The following is a 17,269-nucleotide window of genomic DNA, read 5'->3' as shown; positions in this document are numbered from 1 at the left end:
CTCCCCTATTCGCTCACGAGGAGGCGGCGCCACTTTATTTGCATATTCATGAGCTTATTTATTATTCATGAGCTTTCCCGGGCCCCCCCAATATTTTTTATAAGTCCGCGTCCCTGCAAACAACCAAGTTATAAAACAAACAAAAAATCTTAAAAGCAGTTCCAATACAGTAACAGACCGTGAAAGATCTGCTCTTTGTTTTGTGTGGGGTGATGAAGAGGCCATGTGCATACACTGGTGGAAATAACACACAAACATGCATTATATTAGGGGAGATTGCTTTGCAAAAAAAAAACATGTTCGTTAGGCAAAACTGCATACAAAGTTATGTATTTGGGGAGAAAGTCTTGTGAAAATGCTGAAGGGTTTTCACAAGGACCTTTGAACGGAGAAAATGCCCAAACTGATGTGGAATTGTGGAGAACTGAAATTTAGGTTGGAAAAAATGAGAAAGCGAGAGAAGCCTTTAACTTGACAGATTTACCCATCCCTTGTTGGGAGAATTTCCTGCCATCCTATGTTCCTTGGCTCCCTTGTGAATTGCATCATGGGCTTGATTCCTGACGGGTTGGCACCGGTGGAGTTTGCAAAGACTGCCATTTCTGTGCCGTTTGGGGGTTTTCTGGACTGGCCGCCGAGACCACATAACACCAGTCCTGAAAGACCTACATTGGCTCCCAATACGTTTCCGAGCACAATTCAGAGTGTTGGTGCGGGCCTTTAAAGCCCTAAACGGCCTCGGTCCAGTAAATCTGAAGGAGCGTCTCCTCCCCCATCGTTCAGCCTGGACACTGAGGTCCAGCTCTGAGGGTCTTCTGGCGGTTCCTTCACTGCAAGAAGTGAGGCTGCAAGGAACCAGGCAGAGTTTTTGGCAGTGGCGCCCGCCCTGTGGAATGCCCTCCCCAGTGGCGTAGCGTGGGTTGTCAGCACCTGGGGCAAGACAAGTAATTTGCGCCCCCTAACCCGTGGATTTGCCCTAACCCCAGATGTTGCGCCCGGTGCGGCCGGCCCCCCCTGCACCCCCCACGCTACGCCACTGGCCCTCCCATCAGATGTCAAGAAGATAAACAACTATTTGACTTTTAGAAGACATCTGAAGGCAGCTCTGTTTAGGGAAGTTTTAAATGTTTGATGTTTTATTGTGTTTTTAATATTCTGTCGGGAGCCGCCCAGAGTGGCTGGGGAAACCCAGCCAGATGGGCAGAGTATAAATAATAAATTGTTATTATTCTCTGGTTGCATGTGTTTCCTTTCTCCTCTTGGGCCGACAGTGTGTAGAGCAGCTTGGCCATTTCATTCACCGAGCAGGAACATCTCCCATCCTCTGGGTTTCCCAGATCTTCAAACCCAACGTCTTAGTCACAGTGTACTTTCACTTTAGCTCTCAGGAACTACTCCGCCGCCTCCCCTCCCCTCCCCTAAGAAAGGACGAGCTCCCCTTTGGAAAATTAGAGGCGTCGATTCCCTGATCGCAGGTACCACGCGCGTTTCCACCGTTACACGGGAGAGCAGAACCTCTGCTGATCATTTACCGATCACCTCCCGCCCCTCCCCTCCCCCGAACTTGACACCAAGGCCTGGGATTGGACCCAAGTCGCCCCGGCACCGTCCAATGGCAGGGCGAGGAGCGCCGAGGCGCTGTATATAACCTGCCCCGACGGATGCGCGCGTGTGGCGATGCGCATCCATCGCGATGGGGGATGCGGAGCGCAGCGCGGAGCCGGAGTGCGCGGCGCCGTCGCGGGGAGTCAGGATCGCCCTGCGCCACGCCTTCCTCCCCTTCCTCTTCCTCTTCCTCCTCCCGTGCAAGGTGAATGCGGCTTGCTTGCTTGCGCGCAGCAGCGGCGCAGTCCCTCCGCTCGCTCGACGTGCGACCCGCGGGACGACGAAGGGCCTTTGCTGACGGTGCTTGTATCTCTCTCCTTCCCCGCCCCTCCCTTCCAGGTGCGCGGCCACGAGGAGCCCGAGTGCCGGCTGCCGTGCGATTGCCCCGCCGAGCCGCCCGCTTGCGCCCCCGGCGTGCCGACGGTGCTGGACGGCTGCGCTTGTTGCCTGACGTGCGCTCGGCAGCGCGGGGAGAGCTGCTCGCGGCTGATGCCCTGCGATGAGAGCAGCGCCCTCCTCTGTCACCGGGACGCAGGGAGCGAGGCTGGCTTGGGGGTCTGCGTGGGTAAGTGGCTGGTTTTTGGGGTGGGGGACATGTCCTCCCGCCCTCGATCTCTCTCTGTTTCCCCCCCACTGTTGTTGTTCTTTAGTCGTTTAGTCGTGTCCGACTCTTCGTGACCCCATGGACCAGAGCACGCCAGGCACTCCTGTTTTCCACTGCCTCCTGCAGTTTGGTCAAACTCATGCTGATAGCTTCGAGAACACTATCCAACCATCTCGTCCTCTGTCGTCCCCTTCTCCTTGTGCCCTCCATCTTTCCCAACATCAGGGTCTTTTCCAGGAAGTCTTCTCTTCTCATGAGGTGGCCAAAGTATTGGAGCCTCAGCTTCCAGATCTGTCCTTCCAGTGAGCACTCAGGGCTGATTTCCTTCAGAATGGATAGGTTTGATCTTCTTGTAGTCCATGGGACTCTCCAGAGTCTCCTCCAGCACCAGAATTCAAAAGCATCAATTCTTCGGCGATCAGCCTTCTTTATGGTCCAGCTCTCACTTCCATACATCACTACTTAATTTCTAAAATGATGGTGTAGCGGCCTGGGGTTGGACTAGACGACCATGGGATCCCTGATTCTAGGACCATTGGTGCTGTATGGTCTTTCCTGACTGGCAATGGCTCTCAGGCAGGGTTCTCTCCCAAATCCTGCCTGGAAATGCCAGGGAATGAAACCTGGGCTTTCTGCCTTCCTCTGATGGTAGAAGATCATAGAATGGTAGAATTGGAAGGGACCCCAAGGGTGATCTAGTCCAACCCCCTGCAATGAAGGAATCTCAGCTAAAGCATCCATGGCAGATGGTCATCCAACATCTGCTTTTATGATCTGATAATCTTTATTGTCATTGTTCCATACAGAACAACGAAATTGGAAAAAAGTCTACAATAGACTTTCAAAAACCAACAAGCCTCCTATCCCAGCCTGGTTAACCCCCTAAAAACTCTGATACCCCATAATTTAAAACAATATACTCCCACAGAGACTACCTTACACTGTGTTTAAAACCAAAATCGTATTTGGATAAAAACTGTTTCTCAGGCAGCTAGTCTTAGTCTTTATAACCCTGTACCTTCTTCCAGAAGGCAGAAGCTGAAAGAGATCATTTCTGGGGTGCGTACTATCCTGCTCTATGTCTGCAGCTTTCTTACGGCACCTGGAAGCATAGATTTGATCCAAGGTGGGAGGAGTGCACCCAATTATTCTCTCCGCAGTCTTTACAACCATGGGCAGCATTGTTTTTTCCTTGACCGTACAGCTCCCAAACCACACACACAGACCATAAGTTAATACACTTTCAACAGTACAATGGTAAAATGCCATCAGCAGGTCCTTTGAGAGATTGTTTTTCCGGAGGATTCTCCAAGGAAGGAGAGTCCACAACCTCCCGTGGGAGACTGTCCCCCTGTCTCTTACCTTCAGAAAGTTCTTCCTGATGTTTAGTTGGAATCTCCTTTCTTGTAAGTTGAAGCCCTCGATTCAAATCCTACCCTCCGGAGCAGGAGAAAAGAAGCTTGCTCCATCTTCCGTATGACAGCCCTTGAGAACTTTGAAGATGGATGGATCTCATATCTCCTCTCAGTAATGAGGGAAAGTGTATTTGTGTAATGAATGGCATGACCAGGTGCAAAAGGAGACAGATTCTTAGCGGTGGACAATTTGCAACATTAATAGCAACACTTGGCATTAGCAGAGTGCCTTGGTGGGGTTAGGGAGACCCAGGTTCAAATCCTTCACCCCTTTTAGAAGTTCACCTGATGAACTTGGGCTGATTGCTTTCTCTTGGCCCTACCTGCCTTGTAGAGTACTCAGGAGGATAGAGTGGATGGGGAGCAGCAGAGGCTGGTCTGAAAGTGGGGTGGGACTCTGCCCCAGCAACCTCAGGCAACCCCCACTTTCCTGCCTCCCTACCAACAACCTGGCTGTCCGCTTCCTCTTTAATCTCAGTGTTGCCCTTGTAGATCTCAGCAAAGAGGAGGCAGCTGGGGACAAAAGTAGAATCAGCTGGTTCTGTCTGTCATTTGCTCTAGCGCCACCTACTGTGGGCCTCCCGACCTGTCGCCCTACCAGTCCTAATGGGCACTGGTGCAGTCATTGGTGCCACTCTGAGCCGCTTGGAGGAGCTGTAGAATACGTGTAATCTATCTACCTATTCTTGCAGCAGCTGTCCTTATGGTTAGATAGGGGGCTGGAGCTGAGCGTGGTTTGTGTACAACTACTTGGGAGACTGGTACAAGAACCTAAAGTAGAACAACTTCCTGCTAAGGCTTCCTTTCCCCATTCTGCCACACAGGGATAGCTTGATGGGTTTCATTAATACCACTTAAAAGAGTCCACAGCTGAGCTTTGTATGATATGCCTTAACTGAGCAGGATCTAGTCAGATGTGGACATCCCAGTGCATAATCTAGATTCCTTCCCGGCTCCAAATACTTGATGACTTCACAACTCTGGAATGTATCTTGTGTTTGTAACATGTATTTGCTGCATGTTTTGAGGAATGTTGACCCAGTTTCCAATCTGGAGATCAAGAATTTCATGCAAAAACGCTTCAATCTGCAACTGGAACTTTACAAACATGTGAGTCTAGTTAGCAGCCTTAACTTCATGCTGGTTGGAAAGGAAGACAAATTGTACAAAGCTTGACGTTCGCTGGGGATGGAGGCAGAAGCAATGGCACAGCAGAGGGTGTAAAGGATAAGGGGATCCTGGGAAAAACAAGGAACTGAAAGGAATAAAAAGGAGCAATGGGGAAGGGATTCTGAATAACCACAGATGAAATAATACAGATATTTGAAGGCATTGGCCTGGTTCACAGGTAACACTAAACTGTGGCTTGTTTAACAAACCACAAGTAAACCATGAGTTGTCCCACAGATGACCAGACAAACCATGGATCCTGCCCCCCCAAAAAAGTTGGGCTTGCTTTCCAAGTGTTCATGCCTTTGTAGCTTGATGAGCATCTGGAATGGGGAGGCCAAACAAACCAAGATTTCTAAGTCAATAATAAAAAACCATGGCTTCAGGACATGGTTTACTTGCAGTAAGCAAGCCATATCCTGACAAACGTTCACAAATAATGCTAACTCATAATATAATGAACCCTGTTTTAGAGTTGTGTGAACAGGGCCATATTTTAGGGATTTTATTTCATTTTTTTTTTAAAAGCTGATTGCATACTTAAAATCTGTACTGAGCTCAAATTAGGAGGGAAATGCAGATTTCTTGATTTTGCAGAGCTGCTTCTGAGTTGGATTGGTTTTCTTATTTCAAATGCTTTGGTAAATAAAGTGTTATACTACTTAGTGCAGGACATTTAATGGAAGGAACAACATAAGAAAACGACCTGGCTTGAAACCATCTCTGGAATCATTTGGTTGCATGACCAGTCTAATTTTGGGAACACTTTGGTTGTGTTTGTTACCAAAGACAGAGAACATGCTCACAGGCGATAGTTTGTCTCGTGTTTTCATGTTTGCAAGAGATGATGCAGAATTTAGAAAAGAAATCAATCTCTTAGCTGTCTTGCTATCTAAACATGAGATGGGAATTGCATTCCTTCCAGCTTGTATGCGTTGCCCCACCCTGAGGAGCAGGTACTGCCTGGCAGAAGACTTCCTGGATAGGAATATTTGCCCTAAGGTTGCACAGAGGAGAGAAGGGAAGAATGCTATTCCATCAGCTCTGCTGGGGGACCAGATGTCTTGAGAAATTTTGTTCAGTGATCACCTTGCAGTAGCTGTTTTGTTGGGGTCCAGAAGTGGAGCAGAAAGGAAGCAGGGCCACTACTGGAGAGCTAGTGTGGTGTAGTGGTTAAGAGTGGTGGACTCGTAATCTGGTGAACTGAGTTCGCGTCTCTGCTCCTCCACATGCAGCTGCTGGGTGACCTTGGGCTAGTCACACTTCTCTGAAGTCTCTCAGCCTCACTCACCTCACAGAGTGTTTGTTGAGGGGGAGGAAGGGAAAGGAGATTGTCAGCCGCTTTAGACTCCTTCGGGTAGTGATAAAGCGGGATATCTTCTTTCCCTGAACAGTTTCCAACTTTGTCATGAGAATATTTTTGTAATTTTAAGGTTGGGTTTCTGAGTTTGCTTTTTTCCCCTTCTCCCTCCTCATTCGCTTTTCCTTTTGATCACAAGTCCCTGAGGGCAGAGGCTGCTTTTTAAAAAAAATCATCTGCAATCCCTTGTAGCTAAAAAGAGGGGTGGAAATTATTTATATGTAAATAAATAGTACCCATAAGCCTGGCAGCTGGAGCTCCAGAGAGTGGCTTTGACATCACACCTGTCCCAGAATCCTTTTGCTGCCCCTTCCCCATCCAAGAGATGTTTTGTATCAAATTCTAGGGGTCCTCAGACTTTTCTCCCTCTCAGACCTCTGGAGGTCTAGGCAAACCACTTAATGATTTTTCTGCCTGTTGTAGCAATTGCAGTGCTCAGTGTTAGATGTGATATTATTTTTTAATCTCATTTTAATTGCTTTTTTATTATGTGCTATATTTTCTTGCATTACCATAATGAAAAATAAAATTAAAATCAATATGAATATTTAATACAACAGATGCATGCACTATCACTTGTCTTCAGCCACAAAGCACGTAAATGAAGCTTCATGGACCACAATTTGGGGGACCCCTAGTTTATTCTATTCTGTGCTGTTTGCAAGGTTTCCCAAACTTGGGTCTCCAGCTGTTTTTGGACTACAATCCCATCATCCCTAGCTAGCAGGACCAGTGGTCAAGAATGATGGGAATTGTAGTCCAAAAACAGCTGGAGACCCCATTTGGGAGATTCTGAAGATAAAAAGTGGCGTATAAATCTTTAAAATAAAAAAATATACACTGCAGTCCCTATTAAGATCTAAAAGAGGAAACTTTAAGTGTCCTGTATGAAAATGCTTTGAAACTCCCAAGAATGCAAATAAGGTTTTATTCATTTGAGCTTTCGTCCAAGGAACTCAAGGTGGCATACATGGTTTCCCTAGTCCCCATTTTAGACTAACCCTGCCTCACAGGTTTGCTGTAAAAATAAGACAGCAACTTGCCCAAGGTCACCCAAACTGCTTCACATCTGAGTGGGGATTTGAACTCTGGTCTCCCAGGCCCTAGTCCAGCATTCTACCCACAACACCACAGTGCACCCACAGCTGGAGAAGACCTAGGTCTGCCGTAGTGGACCTGCGAGCCTTCCAAACAAACTCTTTTCTGACTCTCTGTGTCACAGGGTTTCCTTTCATAGCTATATGCATGCTCTGGTGTGTGTGCTAGGTCTTCACACAGCTCGAATGTTTCCCTTCTTTGCTTCAGACCTCGAAGGAGACAACTGCGTGTTCGATGGGATTATTTACCGGAGTGGCGAAACATTCCAGCCGAGCTGCAAATACCACTGTACTTGCCAAGATGGGCAGATCGGCTGCATACCCCTCTGCAGCCTCGACTTGCTGCTTCCTGGGCCCGACTGCCCCTTCCCAAGGAAAATCGAGGTCCCCAAGGAGTGCTGTGAGCAGTGGTTGTGCGACCCCAAAGCAGATGTGGACGTAGGAGGATTTGCAATGGCAGGTGAGCCGTCTGGGAGTTCGAAAGCTAGTTCTTCTGGGTTCCTTTGCAATGGCCTAACTTAACAGAAGGGACGCGGGTGGTGCTGTGGTCTAAACCACTGAGGCTCTTGGGCTTCCAATCAGAAGGTCAGTGGTTCGAATCCCCACGACGGGGTGAGCTCCCATTGCTCTGTCCCAGCTCCTGTCAACCTAGCAGTTCGAAAGTGCGCTCAAAAGTGCAAGTAGATAAATAGGTACCACTCTGGCGGGAAGGTAAACAGTGTTTCCGTGTGCTCCTCTGGTTTCGGTGTTCCGTTGCACCAGAAGCAGCTTAGTCAAGCTGGCCACATGACCTGGGAAAACTGTCTGCGGACAAAAGCCGGATCCCTCAACCTGTAAAGCGAGATGAGCGCTGCAACCCCAGAGTTGTCTGTGACTGGACTTAACTGTCAGGAGTCCATTACCTTTTTAACTTAATAGAAGGTGTTTTCTTTGAAATCTTCCTTTCCTAGTTTTCCAAAATCAACTCAAAGGGCAGCCGATGAACCAGGATGTCACATCAATCTTAAATATACTAACCCCCCATTCCAAACCCACCCATGAAGTAGAAAACCAATTAAAAGATGAAAACCACAATACTGCAATAACAATGACAATTGTAATAATAAATTTCTTGTATCCCGCCCATCTGACTGGGTTGCTCCAGCCACCACCGGGAGAAAGGGTATCAGAACAAACCAGAAAAATAATCTGCTGCAGGCAGTTTTGAAACAGCTGCATCTTTCCCATCTGCCTAAAACAGTACAATGTTGGGGCCCGGTGCCTGGCAAGGCATCCCACATCAATTGGGCCAATCTTACGCTTGCTATTACAGTGCTCCCCACCTTGGAGAAATTCCAGCCTTATCCCCTCCTGGTGTTCTGCTTAATAATAATTTAATAATAATAATTTTATTATTTATATCCCGCCCAGCTGGCTGGGTTTCCCCAGCCACTCTGGGTGGCTTGCAGAATGTATAAAAAAATAATAAAGCATCAGACATTAAAAGCTTCCTGATACAGGGCTGCCTTCAGATGTCTTCTAAAAGTCAGATAGTTGTTTATTCCCTTGACATCTGATGGGAGGGTGTTCCACAGGGCGGGTGCTACTACCAAGAAGGCCCTCTGCCTGGTTCCCTGTAACTTCGCTTCTTGCAGTGAGGGAACCAGCAGAATATCCTCAGAGGAGGACCTCAGTGTCCAGGCTGAACGATGGGGATGGAGATGCTCCTTCAGGCATACAGGGCCAAGGCCGTTTAGGGCTTTCAAGGTCAGCACCAACACTTTGAATTGTGCTCAGAAAGGCACTGGGAGCCAGTGAAGATTCTTTAGGACTGGTGTTATATGGTGTTACATGGAGGAGTCAATTTAGGTGAGCATTCGGTTTTCCCCATCTGTAATTCAAAGTGGCACTGTTGATTATACCACTTCACTATGCTGCTTATACTGATAACAGCCTGTTTTCTTGCCCCATGGAGTAAGGTACCTTATAACTTAGTAAACATCCTCCTGTGCTTTCTGAAGTCGGTCTGGGAGGCTATGGTGTTTTTGGACACCATGCTATGTACAGGAGAATGAGGAAACATAATTTTATATTGGTTTCAGAGGAGCAAAAAAGCTTTACACAAAACTTTCTCAGACTCCTTAGGAAGGCCATAAGTCCAAATGTGTCTTTTTAAAAGCCTTATGGCATCATAGCCTTCTCAAGGTCGCTTCTCACGGTTGTCACATCCAGTTGGTTTCCTATCTCTTGATTCTCCTGCCCATAAAACCTTAGTAATGTTTACATTTTTTACAGCTTAAAGAGCATGCCATGATGTCAATGGGACAGTGTAATAAACCCTCTGGAAGTCCTTTCTCATCATTGGGCAAGAGTTTGCCTATATAAGTGTGCGTGAGTTTTAAAAATTGGCAAGTAATAATTTTATTTAGTGGAATTACTTTATGGCCCCAGACATAAAGAAATCAAGTTCTATTACGTTTGGGCAAACCATAAACAAGCAGATCTGAAATCCTATGATGGAAGTTTACGCAGCAGATATTGCTGGCAAAGCTGAAAGGTGAGCGTCATGCGTAGTTGCCCTGACGAAAACAGATGCAGAAGGTGGAGGTAACTGTTTATTTTATTCCTACCTTTTCCTCCAAGGAGCTGAAATGCATGGGCCTTTTCTCCCCACCTTTGACACACATTCTCCCCTTGCACCAACCTTGTGATGCGGGTTAAGCTGAGAGGTGTACCTCAACTCCTCCAAGGGGGGCCTTGAAGCTTGAGCTGTTTTGGGGTCCCCCTTCACAACCAGCAGTGAGGTCTGGATTAACCACTGTTATCATCTTCAATGGGATTGTTTCGCCACAGATCGCCCGCCACAATTTTTCCGCGAGTTTACGTTTTTGGTATCCGCACAAGTACTTCCCCAAACTCCTTGTTATTCTTCTTGATCTCTGTTTAAAAGGTGGAGAAATGTCATTAGTCAACTTACTGCAACACTTTACACAATCTGTGCTACTGACTCAAACTCCGGGATCGCTGAAATATATGGAAGTGAGAGCTGGACCATAAAGAAGGCTGATCGCCAAAGAATTGATGCTTTTGAATTATGGTGCTGGAGGAGACTCTTGAGAGTCCCATGGACTGCAAGAAGATCAAACTGCAAGAAGATCCATTCTTAAGGAAATCAGCCCTGAGTGCTCACTGGAAGGATAGATTCTGAAACTGAGGCTCCAATACTTTGGCCACCTCATAAGAAGAGAAGACTCCTTGGAAAAGACCCTGATGTGAGGAAAGATGGAGGGCACAAGGAGAAGGGGACGACAGAGGACAAGATGGTTGGACAGTGTTCTCGAAGCTACCAGCATGAATTTTACCAAGCTGCGGAGGCAGTGGAAGACAGGAGTGCCTGGCATGCTCTGGTCCATGGGGTCATGAAGAGTCGGACACGACTAAAGGACAGACCCTTTTTTTTTTAAGCAACATGGACCAGAGTTGCATCTCGGGCCCCTCCAGATCAGGGACCTTGAAGCATAAGCTTCATTAGTTTTGTAGTAGATCCGCCCCTGTCCAGGATTGAGCTACATAAGCATTGAAACTGGGACAGAGACTTGGCTTCTTGAGAATTTACTTAAAGCAAATGTCTAATTACTGATGCTTTGAGGACAGGCTTGAAAAACATGCGTAGTGAATATCTGAAACAAGACAATAGAATTATTATAGTCAAGAAGACACAAAACGAGCTGATATATGTTTCATCTAAATAACCTATTTAGCTGATTAAATATTGGGAATTTCCTCAAGTGGTAAGAAGCTAACTTCTTTATGCTGAATATGCACAGCCTTTAAAGGAGGTGTTGGTGACAAAAGCTGCCACCGGAAATGTGGCTACTGAAATGCTATTGATACTAGCCAGGGTGGGTCCCTGCTGCCTCCATGATTAGAACTGCATGCCTCTGATGGACTATGCAGAACTGGCAAAATTGACACATAAACTACAGGACAAGGATAACTTTGACTTTAAAGAGGAATGGGAACCTTTTACAAAGTACTTAAAGACCCAACAAAGTGAATTGGACTCCTTGGCAGGCTTTGAATAAACACTCACACATTTTTTATTGATAATAATTAGTTAGATAAATTAAGGACTTATACAATTCTGTAACATGCAGAGAATAGCATTTATAGAGAAACCAGATATTGGAACTGAGGGAAGTCAGGGGGGGGGGTTGTTATGGGAGGGAGGGGAGGGGGGAAATAAGGGGGAAATTAAGGATGATATGTTTTAAGATAATATGTTTTGTTGAATTACCTAAAAAAAACAACAGAAAACTGCATGCCTCTGAATATCAGTCATGGAAGAGCAGCAATGAGAGGCTATTTCATCATCACCACTATTAATGTTAATAATTAATAATATTCGATTTATTTCCTGCCCTTCACCAGCAGATCCCAAGGTGTGTCACAATAATTCAAAATTCAGTACCGTAAGCCCTCAGCCTGTGTGCATTCAGCTTTACACATGTGGCAAAAAAACAAAAGCAAATTTAAGAATGGAACAGGGTTGCAGGGAAAATGACTTTGGCAATCCCACTCGCCATTGAACCCAATGGATTTTTGTCTGTGCAGTATTTTGGCTTTAGGCAAAGTAATCTCTGTGTAACTTACTGACTTAATAACAGGTAAAACAGGTGCTACCAATTCTGCGATGAATGAATGAATGAATCTTTATTTGCATCAGCCAACGGCCATAGCAACAAAACAACAATACGACACACAAAGAATAGAAATAAAAAGTCAATTATATAAAATACATTTTAGAGTTTTGAATCAATAGTCAGATAGTGGATCAATAATCTCAATACTTAAAACTTGGCAGAGGTGATAAAATAATAGTAGTAAAACATAATGATAATAATAATAAGATCCTAGGCAAGGAATCCGGGTGACGACACTAATGTCATTCAGATGGCAGCTCTCAGTCTCATTGCTCTCTCGATAAATTTGGCAACCTTCTCTGTTGTCGAGCTGTTCTGGTCGGCTAGGAGTGAGAACAGTTTGGCTTCACAAGAGTGGCCCGGATTGGCAGATAGGAGCGAGGTGATGGTCTCATCCCTGAGATCTTTATATAGGGAGCAAGACAAGAGAACGTGTGACACAGTCTCTACGTAGCCAGCTCCACAGGGGCAGAGCTGGTTCTCGAATGAAATTTTTTGATATCTACCTTCAAGAACAGCTGAGGGTAACATATTTAGTCTGGCCAGTGTAAAGGCCCGTCTGAGTTTTGGAATGGTTAAGGTAGACAAATAAGGTGCCCGAAAATCAAAGTGGGAGGGGGGCAGATAAGCGTACCAAGCACTAAATTTCTTAATATAGGCCAGGTTATTCTGCTGCTCAATATCCTTCATTCGCTGGTCAATAATAGTTTTTGCCTTAGGGAGACCCATTTTCAGGAGATGCTGTGCTTGGAGGCCACATATAAGTAGCTTTTGATGCACTACTTTGGACCACCGACTTCTATGAACATCTCGTGCTACTAAAGATAGTAGTCCGGATGGGTTTAAATTTAAGCGAAGCCAATAGTTAAATGTTCTTAACCAGGTTCGGGTTTCGACGGAGAGGAGGCCAGTCTCCAGCCGTAGGGCCGCATTTGGTGCGCATGGTGGAACGGCTAGAATCTGTCTTAAGAATTTAGACTGGACCGTTTCAAGTTTGCGGCAATGATTTCCCGTCCAGATTTGGGCCCCGTAGAGTAATTGCGCCAAGGGTTTTGCTTGAAAGACCTCCAGAGCTGCAGGGATATGTCTGCCCCCTTTCGTAAAGTAAAAGCGAGACAGTATTTTGGCGCTTTGAGATGCTTTTTCCCTAGCATATTTATGATGGGCCTCCCAGGCCCCTGTTGACTGAAAAACTACTCCAAGGTATTTGAAAATTTTGACCTGTTCTATTGGCTGATTGTCCATCTCCCATCTGTGCTGTCTGTGTCTCCTAGCGAAGACCATGACTTTAGTTTTTTGGTGATTAACCACCAATTGATCTCTCCTGCAGTAGGCTGAGAATTCTCTTAGTAGCCTTTTGAGGCCTACTTTAGTTCGTGATAAGAGAACCGCATCGTCCGCATAGAGGAGTACTGAAATTGGTTTTTCGGCCAGTTTGGGGGCATGAAACTCCGGGGATGTTAGGTATATGACCATGTCATTTATATATAAGTTGAATAGGGCCGGGGCTAAAATACAGCCCTGCTTGACTCCTTTGGTGGCTGGTACAGGGCCAGTTAGTTGCCCATTTACTGAGGTTCTTACGTATAACTTGGAGTCTTTATATAGGCTTTTTATCAAGAATAGTAATCTTTTGTCAATGCTGGTAGCATTGAGTTTAGCCCAAAGTTTGACTCGTGAGATCGAGTCAAAGGCTGCCTTCAGGTCAATAAATGCTGCGTATAGAATCCCATGTGTTTTATTGGCGTATTTGTCAATGAGGTGTGCTAATACGAAACAATGGTCTATTGTTGTTCTGCCCTGTCTGAAGCCGGCTTGCTCCTCTGCCAGAACTGCCTCAGTTTCCATCCAATCAATTAGTTTGATGTGGAGGTGTTTGGCATACAATTTGCTGGGGATAGTAAGGAGGCTAACGGGTCTATAGCTCGCTGGATCTGCCATAGGACCCTTTTTATAGATTGGAACATCCGCCCCAATCTATTGGTAGACTGTTCATGCTCTCTGCCAGGCTAAAATATGGCAATGCTTGCTACAATGAACGTTTGAGCCAAAGATATATTAGGAATTTTTCAACGTCAAGCACAGGGACTGTGCTGAGGAGGACTGCAATGAAGAGGAATGGCAGTCCTCCTCCTGACCCTGAATCTTCCCAGGAGCAGGAGGACAGTATAGATTTAGAACAGTAGTTTGCAGAGGGACATAGTTCAGAAGGCAGAAGCTGGGAAGTACTGGATGGGGAACATGCTACAAGAAGAAACACTGGAAGAGAGAGGGTTAACAGATTCACAGTCTCTGGACAGCATTCACCCCACTTCTCCAAAGTCACAGAAAGCTCAGAAAGTGGCAGAACAGAATGCACAGAGGCGGTACAAGCTCAGATTATTAGACATAAGAGTGGCGTAGATTAATAGGGATGGAGGGGTGGTAAGCCTTAATTGGGAGCACCGCCATTCCAGCGAGACACTTTCTTTTGTCTCTCGCTGTGTTTATTATAGAAACTAACTGGTAAGACTTTCCTTTCGTTTGATCTACTTATTTACTGCCATGGAGGAGGAAGCCCATTCCGTGAAGCCTGGCAGTAACCCAGGTTTGTTTGTTTTCTTAACCACCACCTGCCCTTTAGCGTACAGACAAGAAGCCACCCTTGGGATCGATGCATCCGATTCGAGTTCCAACTGCATTGAGCAGACGACAGAGTGGAGTGCGTGCTCCACGAGCTGCGGAATGGGCTTCTCCACTCGGGTCACCAACAAGAACGCAGCGTGCGAGATGGTGAAACAGACCAGGCTCTGTGAAGTGCGGCCTTGCGAAAGTGCTCACCTGCCAGATAAGGTACTGCTCAGACTCTCCCTGCGTACAGCCAGCCTGCTGCACTAGCTACTTCTCCCAGAAGGCAAGCACCGTAAAACACTGGCTTTGGAGGGGAGAAAGGTGGACATTCTTTCTTAAGCACCCTTAGTGATATTATTATTATTATTTATTAAATTTATATACCACCCTTCGCCCGAGCTTCAAGCTTCATTTCTGCTTCAAGCTGCACCGTTGTATTCTTACTAATTTCAGTCTAGAAAGCAGGAGCACAACACTCCCATCTGCTGCCTTTCTCAAAAATGAGGTCTCTCCTCCCAAGGTGTTGCTAGTGGCAGATCTGTCCAAAGTCGATTTTGCCTGCCTCTTCTCCCCTCACAGCCAATCAAGCAGGGGCATTTAGTGAAATAAGTACACTTTTTTTTTTGCTTCTAATACTCATTGCATGCCTAGAGAAAGGTTATCCTTGATTTTACCTCATTGCTATTGGTAGTCTAGTAGTAGTAATAGTAATAATAGTAGTAGTACAGTGGTGCCTCGCAAGATGAAATTAATTCGTTCTGTGAGTTTTTTTGTCTTGCGAATTTTTCGTCTTGCGAAGCACCACTGTATTAAGTCTGCAGTAATTTTAAAAAGTGGCCCCAACATTCTCCAGCAGGCTACCACACCGTGTGCTATGAGTTGCTCCTCGAAGTCAAGTCGCAACTGCACCTCTAATGCACCCTGGGTATTAACAGTTTTAAGAAAAAGGAAACAAACTTGCAAGACGTTTTCATCTTGCGAAGCAAGCCCATAGGGAAATTCGTCTTGCGAAGCAACTCAAAAAACCAAAAACCCTTTCGTCTTGCGAGGCATTCGTCTTGCGAGGCATTCATCTTGCGAGGTACCACTGTAGTAATATTATTATTATTATTATTATTATTATTATTATTATTATTATTATTATTATTATCATTATTATTAATACCCTCCCCATCTGGCTGGGTTTCCCCAATCACTCTGGGCAGCTCCCAACAGAATATTAAAAACACCATAAAACATCAAACATTAAAAACTTCCCTAAACAGGTCTGCCTTCAGATGTCTTCTAAAAGTCAGATAGTTGTTTATTTTCTTGACCTCTGATGGGAGGGCGTTCCACAGGGCGGGTGCCACTACCGAGAAGGCCCTCTGCCTGGTTCCCTGTAACCTTGCAGTGAGGGAACCGCCAGAAGGCCCTCGGAGGTGGACCTCAGTGTCCAGGCTGAACGATGGGGGTGGAGACGCTGCTTCACCCCCTCAAAGCTTCTTTCAGACATGGCGGTGCTAGGTCACTATTAACTTTTGCATGTCTGTTGTGTCATGTCTTCTTCTCCCTATTAGAAGGGGAAGAGGTGCATCCGCACCAAGAAGTCTCCGACACCTGTCCACTTGAAGTACGACAACTGCACCAGCATCCACCTGTATAAACCCCGTTATTGTGGCATTTGCAGTGACGGACGCTGTTGCACCCCCCGGGCCACAAAAACCATCCACGTGGATTTCCGCTGTCCTGAAGGCAACATCATCAGGCACCCTGTGATGTCCGTCACGAACTGTGTGTGCCATGGCAACTGTCCTCAGGATAACAACACTTTCTATAGAAAGCTCCGCCGAGCCGGCTGATTGGAAACACAAAACTGATGACGATTTCCAAAAGGGGGTGAATATTTAATATGTAAAAAGTTCCTTAAAAGCGAAGCGTGGAAATCGGCAGCGAACAATATTACCCTGCTGGGTGTCTCTTTGGGAAAGAAAAAGTACTTTTAAGATGCAATGTGATTTCCATCTGGTTCTGTAAATGACCCGGCTCAGTTCCTGTGGAGTTCCTTGAAATCTCTCTTCAAGCCTTGCCACCCCATCGTAATATTAGTCCCTGGGGGAGAAATGTAACAGCTCAACATGGGTTTCTTTTATTAGTATAAGGGTTTCTTAGAACCTCTGCAAGCACTAAAACTTCTTGTTCCTCAGCTTTATGTATTTGCTTGCCTGTGGTCTTCTTTCCATGTTCTTCTTGCCGAACAAACTGTTTGCAAAATTCATGGGCCAAGATGCTTGGATGAGCACTGGCCTTACTGTCCCCCTGGTAACTGCAGCCAGGAATTGATCACAGCGTGCTTCTTGCAGAGTGATGGGCCAAGGATCTTAATGCTGAAACAAAACCCAAGTTAGGCACGTGAGTCCTTCTGCAGCCAGTTTTTAAGGAGGAACGTATTTTTTGCCAATCACAGTTGCAGCAGGCAAAAACATGCTTTCCTATTATTATTTCTTCTTCCTTGCAAAGCACTTGCCCCTTGAACCAGCTCATCCTTTTTCTGCTCCAACTGCAGCCGATGCACACACAAACTTTCTCTCTCCCTCCTCCCAGCAGTGGCAGAGGAACCCTCTCCAGCACCCGGGGTGGGGCAGCCCATATGGACTGCGCATGTGCGGCATCCTGTACAGAGTGTGCATGCACGGCGACCGCATGGGCTGCCGCTCGCGTGCCGCAGCTGTACGGGCTGCTGCTTG

At 46.2% G+C, this 17,269-nt stretch overlaps 1 protein-coding gene across 1 annotated transcript; it reads left to right on the top strand.

Moving 5' to 3' along the window:
* Positions 1 to 1,653: 1,653 nt before the first annotated feature.
* On the top strand, positions 1,654 to 16,728 carry CCN3 (cellular communication network factor 3). The gene is made up of 5 exons (XM_028736239.2): positions 1,654 to 1,810; positions 1,945 to 2,170; positions 7,460 to 7,711; positions 14,557 to 14,765; positions 16,103 to 16,728. The coding sequence occupies exons 1-5, from the start codon at positions 1,694 to 1,696 to the stop codon at positions 16,382 to 16,384; spliced, it is 1,086 nt and encodes a 361-aa protein (XP_028592072.2). The 5' UTR covers positions 1,654 to 1,693; the 3' UTR covers positions 16,385 to 16,728.
* Positions 16,729 to 17,269: the final 541 nt, after the last annotated feature.

The sequence above is a fragment of the Podarcis muralis genome, chromosome 8, assembly GCF_964188315.1.
Source record: "Podarcis muralis chromosome 8, rPodMur119.hap1.1, whole genome shotgun sequence".
Taxonomy (NCBI): Eukaryota; Metazoa; Chordata; class Lepidosauria; order Squamata; family Lacertidae; genus Podarcis; species Podarcis muralis.
This window is presented reverse-complemented; position numbering and strand designations above follow the sequence as displayed.

What these genes read in the sequence shown, in the direction of transcription:
- CCN3 (XM_028736239.2), top strand. Translation starts at nt 1,694, where the DNA reads ATGGGGGATGCGGAGCGCAGCGCGGAGCCGGAGTGCGCGGCGCCGTCG. An exon ending in TGGCTTGGGGGTCTGCGTGG is followed by an intron (nt 2,171 to 7,459) that starts GTAAGTGGCTGG and finishes TCTTTGCTTCAG; the next exon opens with ACCTCGAAGGAGACAACTGC. An exon ending in AGGAGGATTTGCAATGGCAG is followed by an intron (nt 7,712 to 14,556) that starts GTGAGCCGTCTG and finishes CCTGCCCTTTAG; the next exon opens with CGTACAGACAAGAAGCCACC.